The 23,652-nt window shown below is 41.7% G+C and overlaps 1 protein-coding gene and 1 pseudogene across 1 annotated transcript in view; one reads left to right on the forward strand and one right to left on the reverse strand.

The window, feature by feature from the left end:
- LOC102873372 overlaps window positions 1-9,079 on the reverse strand; it is a 56,557-nt pseudogene extending 47,478 nt beyond the window's left edge.
- A 3,543-nt stretch (window positions 9,080-12,622) lies between these two features.
- Window positions 12,623-23,652, forward strand: part of OVOL2 (ovo-like zinc finger 2) — a 62,135-nt gene continuing 51,105 nt past the window's right edge. Inside the window, exons 1-2 of the mRNA XM_006902461.1 lie at window positions 12,623-12,722; window positions 13,299-13,522. Of these exons, the coding sequence (XP_006902523.1) occupies window positions 12,623-12,722; window positions 13,299-13,522 (324 nt within the window). The remainder of the gene's footprint in view (window positions 12,723-13,298; window positions 13,523-23,652) is intronic.

Raw genomic sequence — 23,652 nt, forward strand, 5'->3', positions numbered from 1 at the left:
TTGTTGTTGTTGTTGTGTGGCATTGTTTCACCTGCAACCCAGAGGACTCCTATGTACAGCATCTCTAAACCTTGCCCTATCCTGAGCCAATTTCACTAATTCTGACACACCAACCTGCATTGCTCCAATTACTGTATTAATCCATCTCATCCAAGATCTTCCTCTCCTGTGCAGTCTCTTCACTTTCCCAAGTGTGATGTTCTTCTCCAAGGACTGGTCTCTCCATGCCATGTTTCCAAAGGATGTGAGTTGAAGTTTCAAAATCCTAGCCTTCAAGGAAAAACGTGGTTTCACCCTCTCCAGGACAGACCTATTTGTTTTCTGGGCCGTCCAAATTCAAGACTCTTCTCCAGCACCACAACTCAAAGTCATCAATTCTTCTTCTGTCATACTTAGTCATTGTCCAGCTCTCTGTGCAAAGACAATGGCCTGAATTAGGGACACCTTAGTCTCTAGACCGACATCTCTGCTTTTCAACACTCTGGAGAGATCCCTGACAGCAGTTTCCCAGTGCAATTCGTCTTTTGATTTCCTGACTGCTGATGTTAAGAGTGTTGACTGTGGAGCTGAGAAAGCCGTAATCGTTAACAACTTCAATCTCTTCCTCTCCATCTATCATGGTGCTGCCAGTTGGCCCAGTGGTGGGAATCTTTGTCTTCTTGATGTTGAACTTCAATCCATATTGAACACTACAGTCCTTGACTGTCTGCAGCAAGTGCTTTAGGTATACTTCAGTTTCAGCAAGCAAGGTTGTTTCATCTGCATATCGTAGGTTGTAGATGCCTCTTCTTCCAATCTTGATGCCATCTTCCTCCTCATAAAACCCTGCTTCCCTAATGATCTGTTCTGCATTCATATTGAAATGGTATGGAGACAGGATGCATCCCTGACTCACTCTTTTCCTCATTTTGAACTATGCAGTGTTTCCCTGCTCTGTTCTAAGGACTGCTTCCTGGTTCAAGTATAGGTTTTACATAAGCACAATCAATTGTTTAAGGATCCCATTTCCTCAAGGTTAGCCACAATTTATTGTGATCCACACAATCAAATGCACTGAAATACAAATAGCCATTCTTCTGGTACTCTTTGCTTTCTGTCAAGATCCATCTGACATTTGCAAGCATGCCTCTAGTGCCATGACCTCTTCTAAACCCAGCTTGTATTTCTGGTAGTTCTCTATCAATGTACTGTTCCAGTCATTCCTGGATAATCTTCAGCAGGACCTTGCTAGTTGTGTGATATTAGTGATATTGTTCGATAATTTCCACAGTCTCTTGGGTCACCAGTTTTTGGAATGGGAACAAATATGGATCTCTTCCAATCAGTTGGTCAAGTAGTTGTCCTCCAGATTTCTTGGCACAACTTAGTGAACACATCCAGGGTGCCATCTGTTTGTTGAAATGTTGTTATGTGCCGTTGAGTCGCTTGCCACTCATAGCAACCTTATGTACTATAGCCCTAAACCCCACTTTATCCTGTGCCAAACTCACTGTCTCTGACACATCTATCCCAATTACCCCAGTCACTGAATCAATCCACCTCATAGAGGGTCTGCCTCTCCTGTGCTGTTCCTCCACCTTCCCTAGTATGACGTCCTTCTCCAAGGATTGGTCCCTTCTTGCAATATGTGCAAAGTATGTCAGACGACGCTTCAGAGTCCTTGAGTCTAAGGAGTAGCTTGGTTTAACCCTCTCTAGGATGAACCTGTTTATTTTCTTAGCAGTCCATGGTATATTCAATACTCTTCGCCAGCATCACAGCTCAAAGGTATCAATTTTCCTTCTATCCTCCGTAGTCATTGTCTAGCTCTCTGACACATAGCAAGTGACTGCAAAGACAACGGCCTCTATCAGGCGCACCTTAGTCTCCATAGTGACATCATTGCTCTTTAGTACTTTGGAGAGATCCCTAACAGCAGACTTTTCCATTGCAATAGTCTTCAATTTCCTGGCTGCTGGTGCCAAGGATGTTGACTGTGGAGCCAAGCAATCTAAAGCTATGAACAATCTTAATCTCTTCACCATCCATCCTGATGCTGCCAATGTGTCCAATGGTGAGAATCTTTGTTTTCTTGATATTGAGCCTCAATATTGAAGCCATATTGAAGGCTGAAGTCCTTGACCTTCTGCCCCAAGCACTTCAGGTCCTTCTCAATTTCAGCAAGCAGGGTTGTGTCATATGCATAACACAGATTGTTGATGAATCTTCCTCCAATCCCACACTTCTCCTCATACAACCCAGCCTCCCAGATGATCTGTTCTGTATATAAGTTGAAAAGATATGGAGATAGGACACATCCCTTCCCAATTTTGAACCATGCAGTGTTTTCTTGCTCTGTTCTGATGACTGCCTTCTGGTCAAAGTATAGGTTTTGCATTAGCATGATCGAGTGTTCTGGGATTCCCATTCTTCTCAGAGTCAGTCACAGTTTGTTGTGATCCACACAGTCAAATGCCTTTGCAGCATCAATGAAACACAGGTAGACATTTCTCTGGTACTCTCTGCTTTCAGTCAAGATTAATCTAACATTAGCTACAATATCCTTAGTACCATGGCCTCCTCTAAACCCAGCCTGCACTTCTGGCAGTTCTCTGTTGGTGTGCTGTTTCAGTCATTTTTGGGTAATCTTCAGCAGAATCTTGCTTGCATGTGTTATGAATGATATTATTTGATAATTTCCACATTCTGGGGGATCACCTTCTTTTGGAATGGGAACAAATATAGATCTTTTCCAGTCAGTTTGCCAAGTGGTTGTCCTCCAGATTTCTTGACACAACTTGGTGAGCACATCCAGGGCAGCATCTGTTAGTTTAAATATGTCAGTTGGTATACCATCAATTCCTGGGGCCTTATTTTTTGTGAATTCCTCCAAAGTATCTTGAACTTCTTCCTTCATCACCATAGGCTCTTGCTCATATGTTAGGTTTATTCATAAGCATCTCAATTTATAGTTGTTATTGAAATGCTATTGCCTTCTTATTTTCCTTCTTTGTTTTCTTTGTTACTGTAGAGGAATCCCACTGACTTATATCTTGATCTTGTATCCTGCCACCCTACTACATAGGTGTACTCACTCTAACAGGTTTTGTTGTTGTTGTTGAATCCTTGGGATTTTCTGTGTGTACTATCATATCATCTGCATACAGAGAGTGACAGCTTCACCATCTCTTTGCCAATCTGGATGCCTCTTACTTCCTTCTCTTGTCATATTGCCTTAGCAAGTACTACCAATACAATTTGGAAAGGAATGATGACAGTAGGCATCCTTGTCTCATCCCTGTTTGCAAGAAAAATGCTTTTAGTCTTTCTCCATTAAGAATCATACTGGCTCTTGGTTTTGCATATATACTTTTCACTATGTTTAGGAAATTCCCTTCTATTCTAATTTTGCTTAGGGTTTTAATCAGGAAGGAGTGTTGGATTTTGTCAAGTGCCTTTTCTGCTTCCATTGCTAAGATCAGATGGTACTTGTTATATGCTTTGTTAATGTGGTGAATTGAGTTAATTGAGTGTTGGGTTTGTTGTTGTTTTTTTTATGTGGAATCATCCTTCCATACCTGTTATGAATCCCACTTGGTCATGATGAACTAGTTTTTTCATGTGCTGTTGGATTTTATTGACCAGGATTTTGTTAAGCATTTTTGCATCTATATATAATTATGAGAGATATTGGTCCATAGTTTCTTTTTTGGTAAGATCTTTGCCTGGAATTAGGGTTATGTTTGCTTTATAGAATAACTCTGCAAGTGTGCCTTCTTTTTCGATGTTTTAAATATTTTAAATAGAATTGGTGATAGATCTTCTCTGAATGTTTGGTAGAATTCAGCTGTGAAACCACCTGGCCCAGGACTTATTTTTATATGAGAGCCTTTTTATGATCCACTCAATTTCTTCTTTTGTGATGGATCTGTTCAAGTGTTCTACAGCTGCCTGAGTTTCAAGGAATTTGTCCATTTCTTCTGGGTTTTCAAATTTATCAAAGTATAGATTTTCATAATATTCCGATAGTATAAATTTAATTTCAGCTGGTTCTGTTGTGATGTAACCTCTATTATTTCTTTTTTGGGGAGTGTTTATATTTACTTTTTTGTGCGTATTCCATCAAATCAAATCTGACTGGTACAGGAGGAGATTGTCCCTCCTTGTCTAGCACAGAATCTGGTGGATTCAAACTGTGCACCTCTATGATTGCAGTGCAGCTTCTTGCCACTAGGCCACCAGAGCTTCCTTACCTCTGTTATTTCTTTCTTTCTTTTTTTTTTAGCATTCACAGACAATTTTAATATATATTTGAAAGCATATGCCCAAAGATAATTGTAATGATGTTTCCCTGGATAGAAGTAAATATTTACCTTTTTGTTTGTTTGTTTGATATGATACCTTTTCATTTGAAAATAATCACAACATTTTCTTTCATCACAGGAAGGTAGTTATGTAAAGCAACAGGACTGGGAAACAAAGTAGAATTGCAAACTGCCTCTAATTTTGGATTTTGCAGAACTTTGCATAATTCTTTATGTGAATGTACCCTGCTCTGGAGCTACAGTAAAATCAACTGTCCTACCTCATTCTGTATTCAGCCTGTTGACTGAGGAACTATATAAATCTGTGAGACTCAGACTTTAAGGTAAACCAGTATCACTCAGCTCTCTTAAAATTGTTCCAGATCTCTCCACTTCTGTTATTTCTTAATTGAGTAATCTGTGTCTTCTCTTTTTTCTTTTGTTAAATTTGCCAGTGGTTTGTCAATTTTGACTCTTTTGAAAAACCAGCTTCTGGTCTTGTTGATCATTTCAGTTGTTTTTCTGTTTTCTATCTCATTGTTTTTGGCTCTTGTCCTTTTCTATCTCATTGTTTTTGGCTCTTTTCTTCTAGAGGCTGTAGGATTAAATTATTTTTCTTTTTCTGTTTGATGAAGATGTTGAGTTAGATCATTAATTTTTCTTCTTCCTCTCTTATGTGTTTAACTATTGATATGAACTGCTCCCTGAGAACTGCCTTAGCTTCATCCCCGAGGTTTCAATATATTGCATTTTCATTTTTGTTTGTTTTGAGGAACTTTTTTCATTCTTTATTTTTTCTATAACACAGTTGTGTTCTAGTACGGTGTTATTTAGCTTTCACATGGGTGGTTTTATAAGCTTTACCCTCACGTGGTTAATTTCTAGTTTTATGGCATTATGGTCTGAGAAAATGCTTTGTATTATTTCAGTGTTTTTTAATTTGTTGAGGCTTGTGCTCTAATATTTGATCAATTCTGGAAAATGTACCATGTGCACTTGAGAAGAGAGTTAATAGAGTTTTAGATGGGTGAAGGACCCTGAATATATCCACAAGGTTGAGTTCACTATAAATGTGTAGTTTAGATCGTTTGCATCTTTGTGAAGTTTCTTTTGAGTTGACCTATCCTTTGGTGAGAGTGATGTGTTAAAGCCTCCTACTAATATTGTGACACTGTCTCTTTCTTTCTTCGATTCTATTAGGCATCGTTTTATGTATTTTGTATGTATTTTGCAGGTCGATCATTTGGTGCATAAATGTTGACCAAGATTATGTCTTCTCAATCTACTGTGCCTTTAATCATTAAATAAGTGTTCTTCTTTATCTCTTATGGTGCTTTTACTTCTGAAGTCTATTTTCTCAGAGATTAGTTTTGGTACTCCTGTTTTTGTGTTTGGTTTTTTTTTAAAATGTGATTTGCTTGGTATATTTTTTTCCTAGTCTTTGAGTCTATCTTTCTCTTCATTTCTTAGATTTGTCTCTTGTAGACAACATATTGATGTTCTTTGACTTTTTAAAAAAACTATTATTATTAATTTTAATGAAAATTTATAGACACTTTGGATTTCCATTCATTCATTGTTGCACTTTTCTCCCTGCCCATTTCTCCCCCCTAGTATACTCTTCCCTTTGAAAACTAAAAGAAAAATTCTTTCATTGTTTTATAATCCCTCCCCTCAGGTCCACCCCACTATGCAGCCTTCATCCTGTATTCCTGTCATGACAATAATACCTAATCACATATCCCTTTTAAACAGTTTTCTCCCTCATCTGTTTCAATGCAGTATACATTATTTATCTCATCTTTCTCAGCCTCTTCCCAACCCTGATGTCAGTCCTGTTTTACAAGAGTGACACGATGCAGTTTTTGTCCTTTTGTGACTGAGATATTTCACTCAGCATAATGTCCTCCAGGGTCACCCATTTTGAACAATATTGCATGAATTCTTTGTTTTTCAATGCCGTGTAGTATTCCATTGTGTGAATATACTACAGCTTCTCTATCCATTCGTTTGATGATGGGGTCTTTGATTTTCAAAATCCATTCTGCTACTCTTTTTTCTCTTAATTGGCACATTTTCTTTTAGTTCATTCACATTAAGTGTGATTATTGACAGACCAGGTCTTATCATTGCCATTGTATTGTGTTTCTTTTTCTGTTGTTTGTGATCACTATTGTGATCAGTACGTTCCTTTGGTGTCTCTGTGTGAAGGACTTCCTCTAAAAGTCCTTGTAATTTGGGTCTTTTTTCCCTTAAGTTCCTTCTTTTTTGCAAATGTTCTAATTTCTCCTTTATATTTGATGAAAAGATTTACTGTATATGTCATCTCATTGTCTTATTGGCTCACATGGTTTCTTCTGCGAAGCCAGAACTTAATCTAATTGTTTCTCCTTTGTAGGTAACTCTTGGTTTTCCTCATGCTGCTTTTAGTATATAATTTTTATCTTTTAATTTGGAGAATTTGACTATGATATGTCTTGATGTTTTTCTTTTTGAGTCTAGTCTAGTTGGTGTTCACTGAGCTTCTTGGATATAGATTTCTCCATTTTTCATAATACCTGGGAAGTTTTCTTCTAGCACCTCTTCCACAGTTTTCTCAGTGATTTCCCTGTCCCTCTAACGTTCTGGAATTCCAATAATACATGTATTTTTCCTTTTGATGTTACATAACATGATTGTAACATTTTCTTTATGTATCATCTTCGATTTTTTCTTCTAGTATGTTTCCATTGATGCTCTTGTCTTCCAACTCACTGACTCTCTGTCCCATCTCTTCTGTTTTACTTTTTGTCCCTCCAGCATGTTGGACATTTTCTGTAATTTTGGTCTTAATCTTCAGGATTGCATTTCCATGCATTTCTGCTAATTCCAGTACTATGTTGGCTGTACCCTCACTATTTTGTGATTTTTTTTAAGTTCTTGTACCTCTTCATGTATAGTTTCAATTCTTTCTTACATCTTTTGCAATTTCTTCTGCAGTTGTTCAAGTTGCTCCTCAGTATATATTTCTTCTGATTCCTTGTCTCTCAATTATTCGCTTTCTTAATGGCTTCCATTGTTTCTTCCATCACTTGCAACTTCTTTTATAGCTGTTCAAATAACTCTGCATCAACATATTTCTTCTGGTTCTTTGTTTCTGGGGTATTCATTGCATCTGCAATTTTAGGAGAAGGATTATTTTGTGTTTTCATTATGTTTGTTTGAGGCAACCTGCTGCTTTCTTGACATTATGTGAATCTTTTTTGGTAGATGTTAGGTTGTTATAAATGTTTAATGTCTCAAGGGAGGGAGATGTTCTGTGAAGGACCAGTTTATCAGTGCTCCCTTTTGGCCCAAGGGCCCAAAGCAGTGTGAGTGCTGTTCTCCAGAAACCTCAGCTGATCCATGCCTGTTTCCCTTTGGCTTAAGAAATCTCAAGCCTTTTCAGTGTGTTGCAGTCAAGCAGAGTTAAGGGAAGTTGTAAGTGGATTTTACAGTGTACAGGACTGGACGAATTCATGGAGACCCAATCAGCTCTGTGTCTCTGCTTCCCGCAGTTCTCTGCTCATCTCAAGTTGCTGCAGCAATGGTTCTTTTCTTGGAGGATAACAGATGTAGTTCTTTTGGCCTGCCTTGCTTGAAGAATTCTAAGAAGCAAACCACATTCCTTCCTTTCATTCTTTCTCTGTCCCCATCAGTCTGCCCTGAAAAGTTTTCTGCTGTGGCGGTTGGTTAGACTCATCAAACACAGGCTTTTTTTTTTTTAAATAAGACCAAAAAAAAAGTTTAATGAAAATTGGATCAGAGGGTATGTAATAATCCACAATGCTAAATAGTTTATACCTGATTGCAATAGAAATAACAAATAGAGGGGAGCTCTGGTGGCCTAGTGGCAAGAAGCTGCACTGCAATCCCAGAGGAACATGGTTCGAATCCACCAGACGCTCTGCCGGAGAAGGAGGCGCAATATCCTCCTGTACCAGTCAGATCTGATTTGATGGTACACGCACACAAAATAATAAAAAATAATTAAAAAAAAGAAATAACAAATAGAATAACAAATAATAAAATAAATGTTACATGTGTCATAATTTGATTCATCTTCTTCCTCCAAGAATTACTCAGAATAGTTCTTTGCTTTTTCTAATATATGTTTCAGTGCAATTTCTTCCTTTGGTTAACTCACCAATCCAGCTGACCTCTAGTTCAAAAGCTTTGTCCTTAACTTCATCATGCACTATGCAAATTACTTTTGAAACTTCTTTGACAACATCATGGCAAGTAACTTCTTTCATCTGAAGCTTTTCAATCTGCCTTTGCAGCTTAACTGGCTTTACCAATAGCACAATTCCAGTAACCATATGAAACACCCGATGGGTCAATCATGCAGTGTTGAGTACCATCATTCATACTGTAAGAACCTAACATGAAACTGTAGCCAAAATGTCTAACAGCACTGTTGAATGGATATGCATGTACATACATGGCCACTCTGTCTGTAAGATGTTTTAGTGGAATGTTATAATCAAAGTTTGATCTAAAGTTCAAAGCTTCTTCTCTTGCTATATCTGCTAAAGAATGAGCATCTGCCAACAAGCCTGCTATTGCCATTCCAACACACTGATCAACATTAAAAAGTCATTTATTGGAACCTTCTTCAAAAAGCTTAGAAAGGACCAATATTTCTACCGGTAAGACAACATCATCTTTATACTGCTATTTTCCACAGCCTTCATATCATATTCAACTTGGAAAACTCTTCCATCAGGCAAAAATGTTGAGGCTGTCAGATCATACCCAGTGCCGATGGAGCGCATTGTGATAAAAGAACAGGGATGCATTGGCCTTCAAAGCCTCAAACACAGGCTTAATCTCATTAACCAAAAGATTGTGCTGTCATATCATTGGCGAAAATTCTAGGCCATGTGCAGTGAATTTGTGCAACAGAATTGTCCAAATCTTTAATTTTTTTCTTCATCTTGCACAGAACGTCATTTAAGTCTATCTTCTTACGTTTCATATAATGTAAGTGGAAGGAGAAACCATATAAACACCTTTAAGATCTTGTTTAGAAATTGCCCCAGTCAAATATCCAACTTAATCACTAATAAGATCCACCTACTATGAAACATTTGAAAATAATTCAGACAAGTTCTTTGCTATTTCAGTAAAAGTACTACCTTTTCCTTCACTGTCCAATCATGTACTCATCATCTTTTCTTAAAACCTCACCAGAAATACACTTAAAGTCCACAAGTCTAGTAACATTCTCTTCAAAGCACCGTACATATTGTCTAAGTCACAAATCAGGGAAGGTGTGCATCAAGGTTGTATCCTTTCACCACACTGAGCAAAGAATCCAAGAAGTTGGACCCCATAAAGAAAGATGTGGCATTGGGATTGGAGGAAGACAATGACTAATGGAAAATGAGGATTTGAAACACTTACCAATGAAGTAAAAAGACAATGGTATGGATTACACTTTAACAAGGAAACAAACAAAAAATGTTCACAACTGGACCAGTAAACAACATAATGATAAACAGAAATCATTGATGATGTCAAGGATTTCACTTTACCTTGTTCATAACCAACGTGCTTTAATGAAAGTTTACATAAGAAAATAATTTTCATACATAAATTATTTTGTGACACTAATTACTAAGCTCTATAATGTGTCCCCATTCCCTTCCTTGTTTTCCTGTTTCCATTCATGCATTTTCCCTGCCTTCTCAACTTTGGTTTTGGGCAAATGTTGCCCTTTTAAATTTATGTAGTTGACTGTTCTAAGAAGTACATTCTTCGCAGGTGTTGCTGTTTCTTCTATACGTCTGTTTATGTTATGGGAGCTCTGGTGGCTTAGTGGTAAGGAGTTGTGGTGCCAACTCAAAAGCATAGTGTTCTAATACACCAGCTGCTTCTTGGGAAAAAGATGGGCAATCTCCTCTGGGGAAATTTACTGCCTCTGAAAACCCCTTTGATGGTGCATAGCATTATTGAGGGAGAGGTGGCCTCTGACAGTGTCTTCAGTGTCAAATTAGATGATAAGTGTTAGTCTTGGTCAGTCCTCCAGTCTCAGGCGAGTAAGTCTGGTTCTTCTGCTTTCTTCTTTCTAAATTTTAATTTTGTTTTGCATTTTTATCCATTCCAACCTAGACCTTCTATATGGTCCTGGTCAACATAAACCATAAGGGTATGGATGCCATCTACTTCTTTGGTCTCTGGTTAGAAGAGGTTGTAGGTGATGGAGGGGACTAATACTTTATTTTTTTGCATTAGTCTTATGAATTAATAGCTTTCTTCTGTCTTTTATTTTCTTCATTAAGCTTTGAAAAATTTAAATATAATTGTCATGTTCTCGTTTATTCTTCGCTTCCAAACCTCCTAACACTGTGTTGCTTTTTTTTTTTTTTTAGATTTCCAGCTTTATATGCCAAAAGTCTATACTCTTTTTACCCAATGTGATTGTTGTGCTCATTCAAAACGGGCATCAGGGTCTTCACTATCCATTTATTTCCAGAAAATGGCAGATCTTTTTTTCTAGGACATGTATTTTCTAATAAATCTGTCTTTACTTTCACCTTTAAAACAAAAAGACATAGAAAAGTGTAGTCTGGCATCATCGATAGCCCTCATTGAAAAAGAAATTAAGTTTAAAAGTGAGTGGGGATTTATTATGGAATTGCCTGTTTTGTAAAAGAAAATTTTTAATGATAAAATCCGTCTTTTGTAGATAAAATTGTATCTGGAGCCTCCCCGAAGCGGCACCATTGCCATGTATAGGCAAGGAAGAAGCCAGGAAATACATTCTTCTTACCCAGTTCATCAGGATCAAAGTCTTTCATTCTCAGGTTTTTGTTTGTTTTTCTCTGTTGGGATCCAGGCAGGCTTGCACCTAAAGTGGATGACTGATTCCTTAAGCGGATTTCTCGGTCCCGGGGAAATGTGCGCCCCTCTCTCTGTGTTGGGAGAAAGCTCCAGCCCAACCCAGAAATCCGTTACAGGCCGCATTGTCCCCGAGGGCCAGTCCCCGGGGAGAGGACACCGGGAAAACCCGCTGAGTGACTCCGGGCCTGCGCGTTCTGGCTACCCGCAGGTGAGGCGCAGAGCGGCCAGGTGCGGGCGCCATGGAGCTCCTTGCCAAGTGCGCTCGGGCAGCCCCCGGCGGCTGCAGGATCTGGTCCACCTTGGAGGACAAGCCCTGGCGTCTGCGAGGGGTGCGGGGCTCGCACGGGAGCTGGGTTTCGGGATTCGCAGTTGCGTGCCTTGCGAGGGCGTAGCGGGTCCCGGAAACTTTTCTCTTACCAACCCGCTACCTTCTCTCCCTCCTTCCTGGTTCCAAAGTCGGCAGGAACAAACGGAAACAAGAAACAAAGGTGTCCCGCCTCCTCCTTGGCTAACCGTCCCTTCCCCGGCCTCCTGAATTTGAGGAGGGGGCGGCTAGAGATGCTAAGGAACGTAGTGGGCGAGGGAGGGGACTCATTTCAGGAGATGCGTTTGCATTACACATAAGTGGACTTAGTTTCCATTTTGGGGCGTATTTGAGAACCATTGGGTTCTTAGAACGTTAGATTTGGGGGTGAAAGCTGCTTTGGCGGAGCAAGCCGACTATTTTCGATTGTATGGCACAAATCAATAAACTGAAGTGTCTTAGAAATGCATTTGAAAATGAATTATTGTGTTTATTTGAGGGGCTGTCGCTGATGATGGGGGGGACTATACGCTACCACGCCGTACTTCTGCCGCGATTTCGGGAGGTCCGGGACATTCCACACTTCCAGAACCCAGCCATTTTCTGGCGAGTTTGTTGAAGACAAATCCATCAGGGAGCCCAGTGGGGCTGGGGAGGGGGCTCGGCAGTCTGCGTCTAGTGTTCACCACCAGGAGTTTGCCTCTATGTAAGTACGATGGGGGATGCCCAGGGGGAGATTTTAAAATGTCTTTCCTTTTTTACATAAAGGAAGGAGGAGAATCCGACGTTAAATTCTTTTGCAAACATTCATGCCTAAGGAAGGGCTGGAACAGGCAGCGCGGCCGCCAGAACCGGTCGGACAGGTAGCAAGCTTGTTGACACCGTTATGTTGCAGGGCGCATGCTCACTTCCAAGTTTCCTGGTGCCTTTTCTATTCCACTTTATGAAACTTTCCCCCCCTGCGTGGTCTCCGCGATTTAAGGCATAGGTGTCTCGGAGCCGGAAGGCTCGGGGGTCACCGGGCAGGCGGCGCTGCCACAGGAGCGAGGGGAGCCGACCAGCGCGTCGGGAAGGTGGGCGCCGTGTCGGGAGCGGGGACCACGTCTCCACCGTCGCTGGTAGCGGGAACCGCAGAACGCCAGGGTCCAGGTCGTAGGAGGGGCCCGCCATGCCCAAAGTCTTCCTGGTGAAGAGGAGGAGCCCGGGGGTCTCAGTCCGCAGCTGGAATGAGCTCCCGGATGAGGAAAGGGCAGACACCTACATCCCAGGTGAGCGCAGCGCGGGCCGGGCCTGGGCGCAGGGCTCCGGTGGGGAAGGGGTGGCCCGCTCACTGGGTCGGCTGCCAGGGTTGGACTCCCACCTCTGACTCCTCCTGCACACGGGAACTGGGGTCTGCTGGCAGAGGAGGGCGCACAGCCCAGCCACGCCGGGGAGAGTCCCCTTCTCCCTACTGGCGCCTGGTAATTGCCCCGCGGCCAGACCGCTGCCTGCAGTGATGGTGGGTGGGGGGCAGGGGGATGAAGCGAGGAGGGCTACGCTCCAATCCTGGGTCCTCACAGTGGTGCCCAGGGAGCTCATTCACCCTCTCAGGCTGGGCGGAAAGGGGAGTGAGACGCTGTCGTCTCGGAGAGAGGAAACTTGACGCGCATGGCCCCGGTTTCTTGTGGGCGCCAGACCTGGGATGGGGAGCAGACCCCAGGACCCCGATCTTTCCCAGGCGGCGTGCTCGTCCACCCCGGCGTTTCCCACTTGGAGAGGAGCCCGTGTCTGGGGTGGGGCGGCGACAACGCTCTCGGGTCAATCTGACGTTGCCTGTACGGGTCTGCGCGGCCCTCCCTCCACAGTGGGACTCGGTCGCCGGATCCAGGAGCCCCTGGAGGACAGCCGGAGCGACGGCGGGAGCAGCAGCAGCTGCGGCAGCGGCAGCATCGCGGGGGAGCAGGGCGGCGCCGGGAGCAGCTTGAGCCCTCGCACTCCCGGGCGCCATGCGCGCGAGCTCGGCGACGCCGACGGCCCCGGCGGACTCCCGGCGGCGAAGCAGCGGCCGGCCGCCAGGTCAAAAATCAAGGTACGGGTGTCGACTCTGCCGTGGTGACGGGCCAGCCGCGCCCGCCACGCGCGGGGACCTGGCGAGGCCTCACCGCCGCACCTGCACCTGCCCCTGGGCCGCGGCCAGGGCTCGTCCGCCCGCTCGGGCTGCGGGTGCTGCGCTCAGAGTGTAGGCTCCGGGACCGCCCCGAAGCCGCTGCAGATCGTGCATACGCCGGCCGAGAACAACCCGATAGGCTCTGAGCTTCGGAAAGGGGGAATCTGGCTCCTCCTGAATTTTACCCTCGGGGAGGCGGTTCCCAGCGCCCCTGTGGATTCTGCGTTTCAAAGCCCCTCCCTGCGTCCCGAAGAGAGAGTGGCCGGTAACTTGGCACAAGGAGGCTCAGTGACACCTGTTCCCAGTGCTGGTTAGACCGATATCTGCGTTTGTCACGCCTGTCAATCCCTGCATCTAACTGATGCATAAATGTTCTACTGAAAATCGTTTTAGCGATCCCTGGCTCTATCTACCCCAGTGGGTCGCGGATGCCTCCTGTATTTCATGCTTTAGGGCCTGCTGAGCCCTCTGGAATTGTATGCAACGCTTTATAGCTTTATTAGGACATCTGTCTGTCTGTTTTCCTCCTTGGATGGAATTTATGTCGTCGCCCATTTATTTAGAAAGCATCCCCTGTCCCCAAGATGCAAGATCCCCATTCCACAGACTTGCAGACATGGAGCCCAGGGTGCTGGTGTATGAACACTTGACCCTATTCAATAGTCAGGTGGGCCCCAGTGCTTGCTCAGGAGTTGGAGAGTAACCCCAGCTTGCTCGAACAGCTCGCCCCCCCTCCCCACACACAGATGAGGCTTTATTGTGGATTGAGAAAGCCGCTGCCTTCAGGGAGAGGAAGTTTGACCCCTTTTTGCATGCTCCTGACGGGGGTGGGGGGGTGTGTTTGGGGTTGAGACAGCCTGAGGCGCTTCTTGGCCAGGCTGGGTTCTGTATGGAGGGACCTTTTGCTTGAAACTGTTGGTGGCATTTGTTGTCTTGGATACCCTGGTTATACTTTCTTCAAGATAAGCCTTACCTGTTCTTTTGACAGTCCATCGGATATCCCATGATTTCCAAGCTGTTGGTTACCCTCCTGCAGCCAGAGTGTTCCGTGGAGGCAAAGATGGTGAAGCTTTGTCTCAAATGCTTTGGGCATATTGCTAGGAGAGGCGATTCCTTGGAAAGGGACCTCATGCTTGGAAAGGCAGAGGGTCAGTGAAAGAGAGGAAGATGCACACACACCCACCCCCCCCCCATGAGATAGATTGACACAGTGATTAACACTGGGCTCAAGTGTGTCAGGGATAAGGAGGCACAGGATACAAAATTCAGATCTCTTGTTCAAAGGGTCACTATGAGTCCTACTTAATCCAGCCAGCAACTCTGCTTGCATATTTATCACCAATTAGGGACTTTGTTTGGGTTGTAACTTGCCAGTTTTTCCCTTTGACCTCCAGTATCTCTGATTCATATGGAGAGAAAGTATCAAGCAGGAAGATACAGCCTCATGTGGAGAGGTAGGTAGATGCCCCAAGCCAATGACCTCATCTGTGGTGAAGTTAGCTCTTTGATGTGTCCTTTTTATGCCTTGACTTTTTTGAAAAATAGCTTGGGAAATTCACCCCCTCTCCCTCCAGTTTTCTGCCCCAGGGGATTTGTCCAAGTTTATGGTCATTTCCTGAATAAGCTATAAGCAACTTAGTTTTGATACTTTCTGTCTGGCCCAGGGTTGCAGCTTACTCTGTGATTGATAGGCATCTTGCAGGAAAGGATCAATAGTTGGGGTAAATGAGGTGAATTATAGCCTGCTAGAGCCTACTGTGCAGACTGTCTGGGCCTCTTCAGAAAAGGTATTATAAGAGAGGATTGATCTTCTTCTGGCTCTCATAGGACAGCTCTTGATATTCACAGGAATTTAGAAGACAAAAAGAAGCAGAAAAAAAGAAGGAGAGAGTAAGGAACTTCCTGAAAGAATTGTAACATTGGCCAAAGATTGTCACGCTGTCAGAGACACAGTGCAAAGCCAGTCCTCAGGGCTCAGAGAGCCAACACACACCGAAGGAGGGAGACTTCTTACATCCTTCATGATGACGATTTCTGGGGTGTAGCCTGATCCCCAGCTATATATTCTGTTCCTTAATAAACTGCTTAACCGTAACTCATGGTTTCTGTGGGAGTTTAGACTGGCTGAACCCAGACCAAGAAGGGAAGGATGCTGAGGGAAAGGAGAGTGGTCAGTCTCAGAGATAGGATGGGCCTGCAGCAACAAGGATGTGCAAATCTGGCATATATTTGACCTCTGTCTCATAGATATTTGCTTTGTGCTGATTTTTCTATTCGAAATTGTTTGTAGAACATCCTAAAAAATTTCTTCCAATTTTTGCCTCCAGAATAATCACCATGGTATATTAGCATTTTTTAAAAATTTAGTTTGTTTATTTTTCATTTCAGTGAACATCTACAGAGATTTTGGAATTCCATTCATTCATTGTTGCACCCTTCTCCCCGCACCAACCCCCCCCCCATTTGCTCCTCTCCTTGAAAAGCAAAAGAAAAACTCCCTCATTGGTACACAATCCCCCCCCCCCCCCCCCCCCAAACCCCCCCCCCTATCCCCAAATATAATCCACTCTGCAACCCTCATTGCATACTCCTACGATAAAAATAATGCCCTAAAATATAATACTTTTAGACTATTCTCTCCCCTGGTATATTACCATTTTCAAATGACTGGCCCAGTTAGTTACCTGTGAGTTATCAAGTTGTGAAGGAACTCGGGTTGTGCAGTGGTAGTTTGAATTCACTAGTAGGAGAAAGATCTGACAATCTGGTTTTGAAAACGTTTACAGTCGTGGAAACCCTATGGAGCATTTCTGCCCTGTCCTATACGGTCGCTAAGAGTTGGAGTCACCTCCATGGTAATTGATGCTTGGAGGACATCATGTAATTCTGGAGTTCTGACAAAGTATTCCAATTTCACTGAGGGTTTCTCTAGCAATTAGATTGAAGAGGAGAAAAATGATTTAAGAATGAGGTCTTTAAAGGTTGCATTGCTTTAATTAATTTTTAAATTGCTTATATTTAAAGAATTTGAAGACTCTTAGCTGGCAGTCACCTTATTTTACTTTATTATTTTATTCAACTTTAAAAATTGTGATTTGAGTGAAAGTTTACAAAACAAATTGAGCTCTCATTCAACTCCTCACTGCCTGCTAAGCTTCCGATCTAACTTTTAGTTGAACAAGAAAGATTTATTGAAGCAAAGAGCACTGATATTTCTGAAGGAAAGAAAAGCTCAATTTCTTGGTGTGTAAAATGAAGAAAGAATAGAACCAGACTCTTGGACGTGTTGTGTAATTTAGATGAGATGGAGGCAAGCTGTTTGACACACTTTCATAAATGCTTACTCCGCCCAATAAGCAGTTAGCTGACAGTGACATTGTGTTTTTATTGTGTGTGGGTTTCTTAAATTGAAGTTTTAATGAAAGTTTATAGAGACTTTGGATTTCCAGTGACATTGTTTCATTAATGTGTGAACTTCTGTGGCCTGGAGCAGGAGCAGGAGTATCACCAACTGATGGACCTGACATGTACATCTAGAAAAGGGTCTTTGCAAATTAGGAAATGTGTTTTTTCCCAGCCTGTTTGTCTTCTGGCTGGGCTTTGAGGCAGATTATGAAATTATTTCTTTACTGGTGAAGACTGATGTGGTGGCATTTGTGTTGTTTGTTGTTAGATTAGGTGCTGTTGAGCCCACTACAACTCTTAGTGACCCTTTGAACAACAAATCTGAACCTTGGCCTCTTCATCGTCTCTGAAATGCTTGAGCCCGTTGTTACAGCCACTGTGTCTGTCCAGCTTGTTAAGAGTTTTTCTCTCTTTCTTTAACATTCCACCTTTCCAAGCAAATATGTTTCCCCAGTGACTGGCCTCTCCTAACAACACTCCCCAAGTATGTGAGGCAAAGTGTTTGGGTATGTCCTAACTCTCAAACCAGTTCAATTAATTTTAAAGTGAAGAGTGCTAAACCATCTTCTGGTCTCAAGTTATAGGGTAGAGAAACCTGGAAATACTGATTGCTAATGTGAAGGGCTATAGGCACACGTAACTGAAGTCAGTTAGTTGACTGCTCTTGGTTCTTTCTGGACTCAGAAGGGCTGGTGAGATCCATATGCGAGGGAGGTAAGCTCATTTGTCACCTCATCCCTGTCATTTCTTTCTTCCTTGGGGTTTTTACTGACGACTCTTTAAAAGGAAGAGCTCAGGACTCCTTTAAAAGTGTTCTTGGACTCTTAGATGACCTGGCGTATTGTTGCATAGAAGTTGCCTTTAGATTTTTTTATGATTGTGACTGTTGTATTATCACTTTATGACTCCTCTTAAAGGTTTCTGTATTTAGGTCAAAAGCATGAGACTTCATGTTCAAGTAGTAGTGACACATAAGTTCTAATACCAATTGAGTGATATTGTAGGGGGATGATATCAGAAATATTATTTTGAGATAAGTGTTATTGATGTTGTTGTTGTTAAGCGCTTTCGAGTCGCAGGTGACTCCTAGCGACCCTATGAAGGAGAGTCCTTGACGCTTGGGTGCCTTTCATCCTCTCTCCAGGTTCATAGGGTTTCCGGAGGCAAGCTATGGAAGTGGATGCCACTCCTCCTTCCAAAGGATGTTAGGTCTGCTTAAACAACTGATGATAACTCATAGCAATCCTGTGAACAACAGATCCTACACTAACTTCATGACCTCTGACATGGTCTCTTTCTCAGACCCTCTGCTTTTCTCAGGATGATACCTTTTTCCAAGGACATATCCAAAGTGTGTGAGATGAAGTCTCACCAGCCTTTTCTCTTAGGAGCACCCTGGTTTCACTTCCTCTAAGACAAACTTGTTTGTTCTTTTCACAGTCCATGGGATGTCCAATATTCTTTCTAGCATCACAGTTCTAGTGGGCTAGAAGGCAGCTCTGGTGGCCTAATAGGTAAGGAGTTGTGCTACCAATCCAAAGAAAGGTGGTTCAAATCCACCAACTGCTCCTCAGGAGAAAGATGAACAATCTCTTTCCATACCTTTTATTGTCTGTGAAAATACCTCAGAAGGTCAGCCTTGCATTGATTCTGACTCGACAGCACATCGCAACAAACTGTGAGAGAATAAATTTTTGTTTTTTAAAGTCAATTTGTGATATTTATGTTACAGTAGTTAGATGACTAAGACAGTTTGTACTGCAGTGTGCTTATGCATTTACCTGTTGATGGATATTCAAGTTCTTTCCATCTTCTGGCTATTGTGGATATTGCTGCAGTGAAGATGGGTGTACATATGTTGATTAGCATACATGTGTTTTACTTCCTTGTGTATATTCTTGGCAGGGGGATTAGTGGATCATATAGAAGGTGCTCATGTTGCATGGTATGTAACGTGTGAGGCTGCCAAGTGAAAGACCAGCAGTTTCAATCCACCAGCTGCTCTTTGGGAGGAGGATGGACAGTTGAGAGCTTCAGAAGCTCTATGGAGAGTAGTTATGAGTTAGAAGAGACTCAACAAGGGGTGCGGGGACGATTTGCACACTTCTTTATTTTGGTTTGGGTAGTGGTTCTATTTTCAGTTTTTAAAGAAATCACCTTCTTGTTTTCCACAATGACTATGTTGGTTTTGTATTTCCATCGGCAATAGATAAGCGTTTTAATTTCCCTACATTTGCACAGATATTGGTTATTTTCTGGTTTTGTCTTTCTACCGGGAGTGAAATGATATCACATCGTGTTTCTTTATTTGCATCTCTCTGATGGCTAATGATATTGAACATCATTTCATAACTCGATGATCATTTGGATAGCAGGCAAAATGTCGGTTCAAGCTTTTTGCCTATTTTCTTTAAAAATTAAGTTATTTATTTATATCATTTGGATAGCAGGCAAAATGTTGGTTCAAGCTTTTTGCCTATTTTCTTTAAAAATTAAGTTATTTATTTTATGTTGTTAAAGTTTTTGTTTTGGATTTTTTTTCTATTTTTTAAAAATTAATTTTAATGAACATTTACAGAAACTTAGAGTTTCATTAGTCATTCATTGTTGCACTTTTCTCCCTTCCCCCAAAACACTCTTCTCCTTGAAAAGAAAGAGAAAAACTCTTTCATTGTTATACAACTTCTCCCCACTGAGTCCACTCCACTATACAGCCTTCACTCTGCACTTCTGTAATCTCAAGAATACCCATTCATATATCCCTTTTAAACAGTTCTCTCCCTCATCTGTTTCAATGCAATAGGCATCATTCCTCCCCTCCTTTTCTGTCTTCCCTTAACCCTGATGTCAGTTCCATTTTACAACAGTGGCCCTATGCAGTCTTTGTCCTTTTGTGACTGAGATACTTCACTCAGCACAATGTCCTCCAGGGGTATCCACTGTGCATAATATTTCATGAGTTTCTTGTTTTTCAATGCTGCATAGTATTCTATCGTGTGACTATACCAGAGCTTCTCTATCCATTCAGTTGTTGATGGGCACTTGTTTCCAGCTCTTTGCTATTGTGAACAAAGCTGCAATAAACATGGTGTACATATGTTGCTAAAGGTTTATACACACATACTTCATTGGTGACTTTCTTTTTGAAAGTTTGCTACTTTACACCACTTCACTTTTGTTCTTTTGGCACTCAATGGAACATTTAATACTCTTCTTCAAAACCACATCTCAAAGGCATTCATTCTTCTCCTGTCATCTTTTTTCATTATCCGACTCTCAGATGCATAGCAAGTGATTGAAAAGACCTTGGCCTGAACTGGGTGTACCTTAATCTTCAAACTGAAATCATTACACTTTAGCATTTTGGAGAGGACCCTGATGGTGGCCTTGCTCAAAACAATCCATCTCCTGATATGACGGCGGAACCAAGGGTATTGATTGTTGATACATCAAGCAAGATGAAATCACTGACAACCTCAATCCTTTCTCCAACTCTCATAATGTTTATTGGTGAAGAGCTTTGTCTTCTTGATATTGAGATGTAATCCATATTGAAGGCTATAGTCCTTGATCTTCTGCAGCAAGAATTTTAGGTCCTTCTCACAGCAAGCATGGTTGTATCATCTCTATAACTCAGGTTTTTAATGAGTCTTCCTTTGATCCTGATGCCCCCACATTCCTCCTCATGGAGTCTGGCTTTGCAAATTATTTCCTCACATACAGACTGAATAGGTATGTGGAAATGATACACCCCTGATGAACATCCTTCCTGATTTTAAACCACTCTTTTGCTCCATTTGGACAATGTTTTCTTGATCTAGGTGTAGTTTTGACATGGGCACAATTAAGTCTTCTGGAATGTCCATTCTTCTCAGTGTTAGCCATAGATTGTTGTGGTTCACACAGTCAAATGCCTTTGCGTAGTTAATTAAACCCAAATAGACATTCCCCTGGTATTCTCTACTTCCAGCCAGGATCTATATGACATCAGTAATGATACCTCTGATGCCACAGCCTCTGCTGAATCCTGCTTGAACTTCTGGCAATTCTCTGTCAATATACTACTACAGCTGATTTTGAATGATCTTCAGCAATATTTTGCTTGCATGTATTATTAATGTTATTAATTAATTATAATTCCCACATTGCTTTGGGTCACCTTTCTTGCTATTTAGGTGTATGAAAAGTTTCACAGAGCACTCTTGTGTAGTAAGGAATTGCTGTTGTCAGATATATGATTGTCAGAGGTACTTATCCAGTCAGTGATTTGGCTTTTTTGGTCAAATTTTTGATGAGCAAATAGGATGCCTCAGTGCTTTATTTTATCTTTTGCTGTTCTCCACTTATATAACTGCAAAGCAAATCTCAGACATCACACTGTTTCACCCATAAATATCTCAGAATGTGACTACAAACGTAGTACAGTCACACACACACTAGCAATTGTGTGCAAGTTGCTGAAATCTCTTCAGTGTATGTTAATGTATATATTTTTAGTTTTAAAAAACTTTTCCTTAGAATTTATTTGTTAAAAGAGAGAGTAATTTAGTTTATAGAATTCTACAACAACCTGGATCTTCCTGATTGCATCGCCATGATGCTTAACACTCCTCAAATTCCAATGTGGTCCTCAAACATAGTTCATTCTACAGGTACACTGCCCAATATGGTGTTACTTAAACAAAAATAAATTTAAATGACATAAACATTAAAAATAAGCCCCTCAGTCACAGTAGGGAGCTCTGGTGACTTAGTGGTTAGGAATTACCCTTCCAACGTAACGACGGTATGTGGTTTGGATCCCCCAGCTACTCCGTGGGAGGGAGATGGTCAATCTCCTCTGTGACCTTTGCTGCCTCTGGAAACCTGCTGGAGCACCAACTCTTGGTTGGTTTGGACTCTTTGGTTCAACAACAACAGTCATACTACCTACATCTCAAGTACTCAGTAATCATATCTGCTAAGTGGCAACTGTGCTGAGCAGTAAAGAATAAACCATTTCTGTCACTGAGTAAGGTCCTGGTGAATGGTGCTACTGCAGATGATTATTCAGATTTGTTTTGGTTTTGTCTAGACTCTTTGGTGGTATTTAATGTCATTAAAATGCACAGTGTATTTGATTTTCTTTTTGTGATGTTAGCAGCTCCTGATGCTCAGTTTTTAAATATTTTGTGTGTTAGAAGGATTGCAAAATGGTGATACTCTATAAATACTTCATCTCCTAATTGATTTTCTGGTGGGATAATTTATTTAGTAAGGTAGAATAATACTTGATTCATTCACTTTGTATTCCAGGATAATCAACTCTTTAAAATTCTCTATTGATAATAAATTAGCTGAGGTTTTGTTTGGTTTTGCTTTTTTAAGTGTTCTTGCAAATCATGGATTTGAATTGTTTCTGAAAACTTCCTTCTGGTACTGGGAGGAGAAGGTAAATAAGCCCTGTTCCCAGTTCTTGTCCTCTTGTCCTCTTTTAGGTGGAATTGAATGCCCTTCTCCACCTCTCTTAGTTGGTCTCTGTTCATCTCACTGGCAACACATTTGGCCAATCAAACTCCTGTTCCTAATTCTAGATCCTTATAAACCAGGGAACACTTCCTGTTGAACTCATGTTTGTAGCACCTGTGTGGGAAAATGCCTGCGTTAAATCAAAACCAATCTCAAAGCCAAGCCCACTGCCATGGTTTCTGTTCCAGCTCACATTAGCCCCACAGCCCAGAGTAGAATAGAACTACCCCAAAACATTTCCCAGACTGTAAATCTTTATGAAAACTACAACCACATCTTTCTCTGACATAGATGCTGATGGATTATAACCATCAACCTTTTGTTTAGCAGCTGTGTGCTTTAACCACAGTGCCACCAACGTCCCTATCTTCTGGATTATAGAGTGTACTTTATTATTCTGTTTGTTATATCATTTGGGAAGGCTTCTATTCTGCCATGTAGTCGTTCTAGAAACAAGAAAGTGGATCCAAAGCTGAAAGGATTTGGGAAGATAGTCTTAGCATGTTTTGAGTAGAAAAATAGAAAACATTTTTTTTAAGAAATTCTGTCCAAATAATCACAATGGTACTCTTACTCCCGTATCCTCCCAGTAATTGAAATAGGGCCATTAATTTAGATAGCCTGTCTTTTGGAAGCACCAGTAGAAAAGAAAGACTTCTCTTTGTTTTTCCCTTAGAAGACTGACAGGTAATGTTCTTAGGCAGCTTTGAAGTTGGTCAGAGGGCCAGCTTACATCCCCTCCTCCAGGACATTCTTTTTTTCAGCAGCCCTGATACAATGGTCAGTTTGTTTTTTGCTACAGAGTCCTATTTCTTTCAAAGAAGAACTAGAGGGAGCCTTGCATGCTTTTAAAAATAAAAGCTGTGATGTGGCAGGAAACAGGACAGTGGCAAGGAAAGGACCAATCAATCTCTGTGGTTGAAGCATGGATTATGCACTGTCCATCATTCTTGCTCCAAATCCAGACGTGACATCTCTCATACTCTATGATATTTTCCCTACTCTGCAAATACACCTTCTTTTAAATGTTTATTTTTTGGCTTATTTTTTTTATTGGGAAAAACATATTGGGGGTACAAGGAGGTGAGGGTTGGGGGCAGAAGGGTGAGGATGGGCCAGGATGCAGTTGCAGAGCTGCA

The sequence above is a fragment of the Elephantulus edwardii genome, unplaced genomic scaffold, assembly GCF_000299155.1.
Source record: "Elephantulus edwardii isolate Elephantulus edwardi_28Jun2011 unplaced genomic scaffold, EleEdw1.0 scaffold00416, whole genome shotgun sequence".
Lineage (NCBI taxonomy): Eukaryota > Metazoa > Chordata > Mammalia > Macroscelidea > Macroscelididae > Elephantulus > Elephantulus edwardii.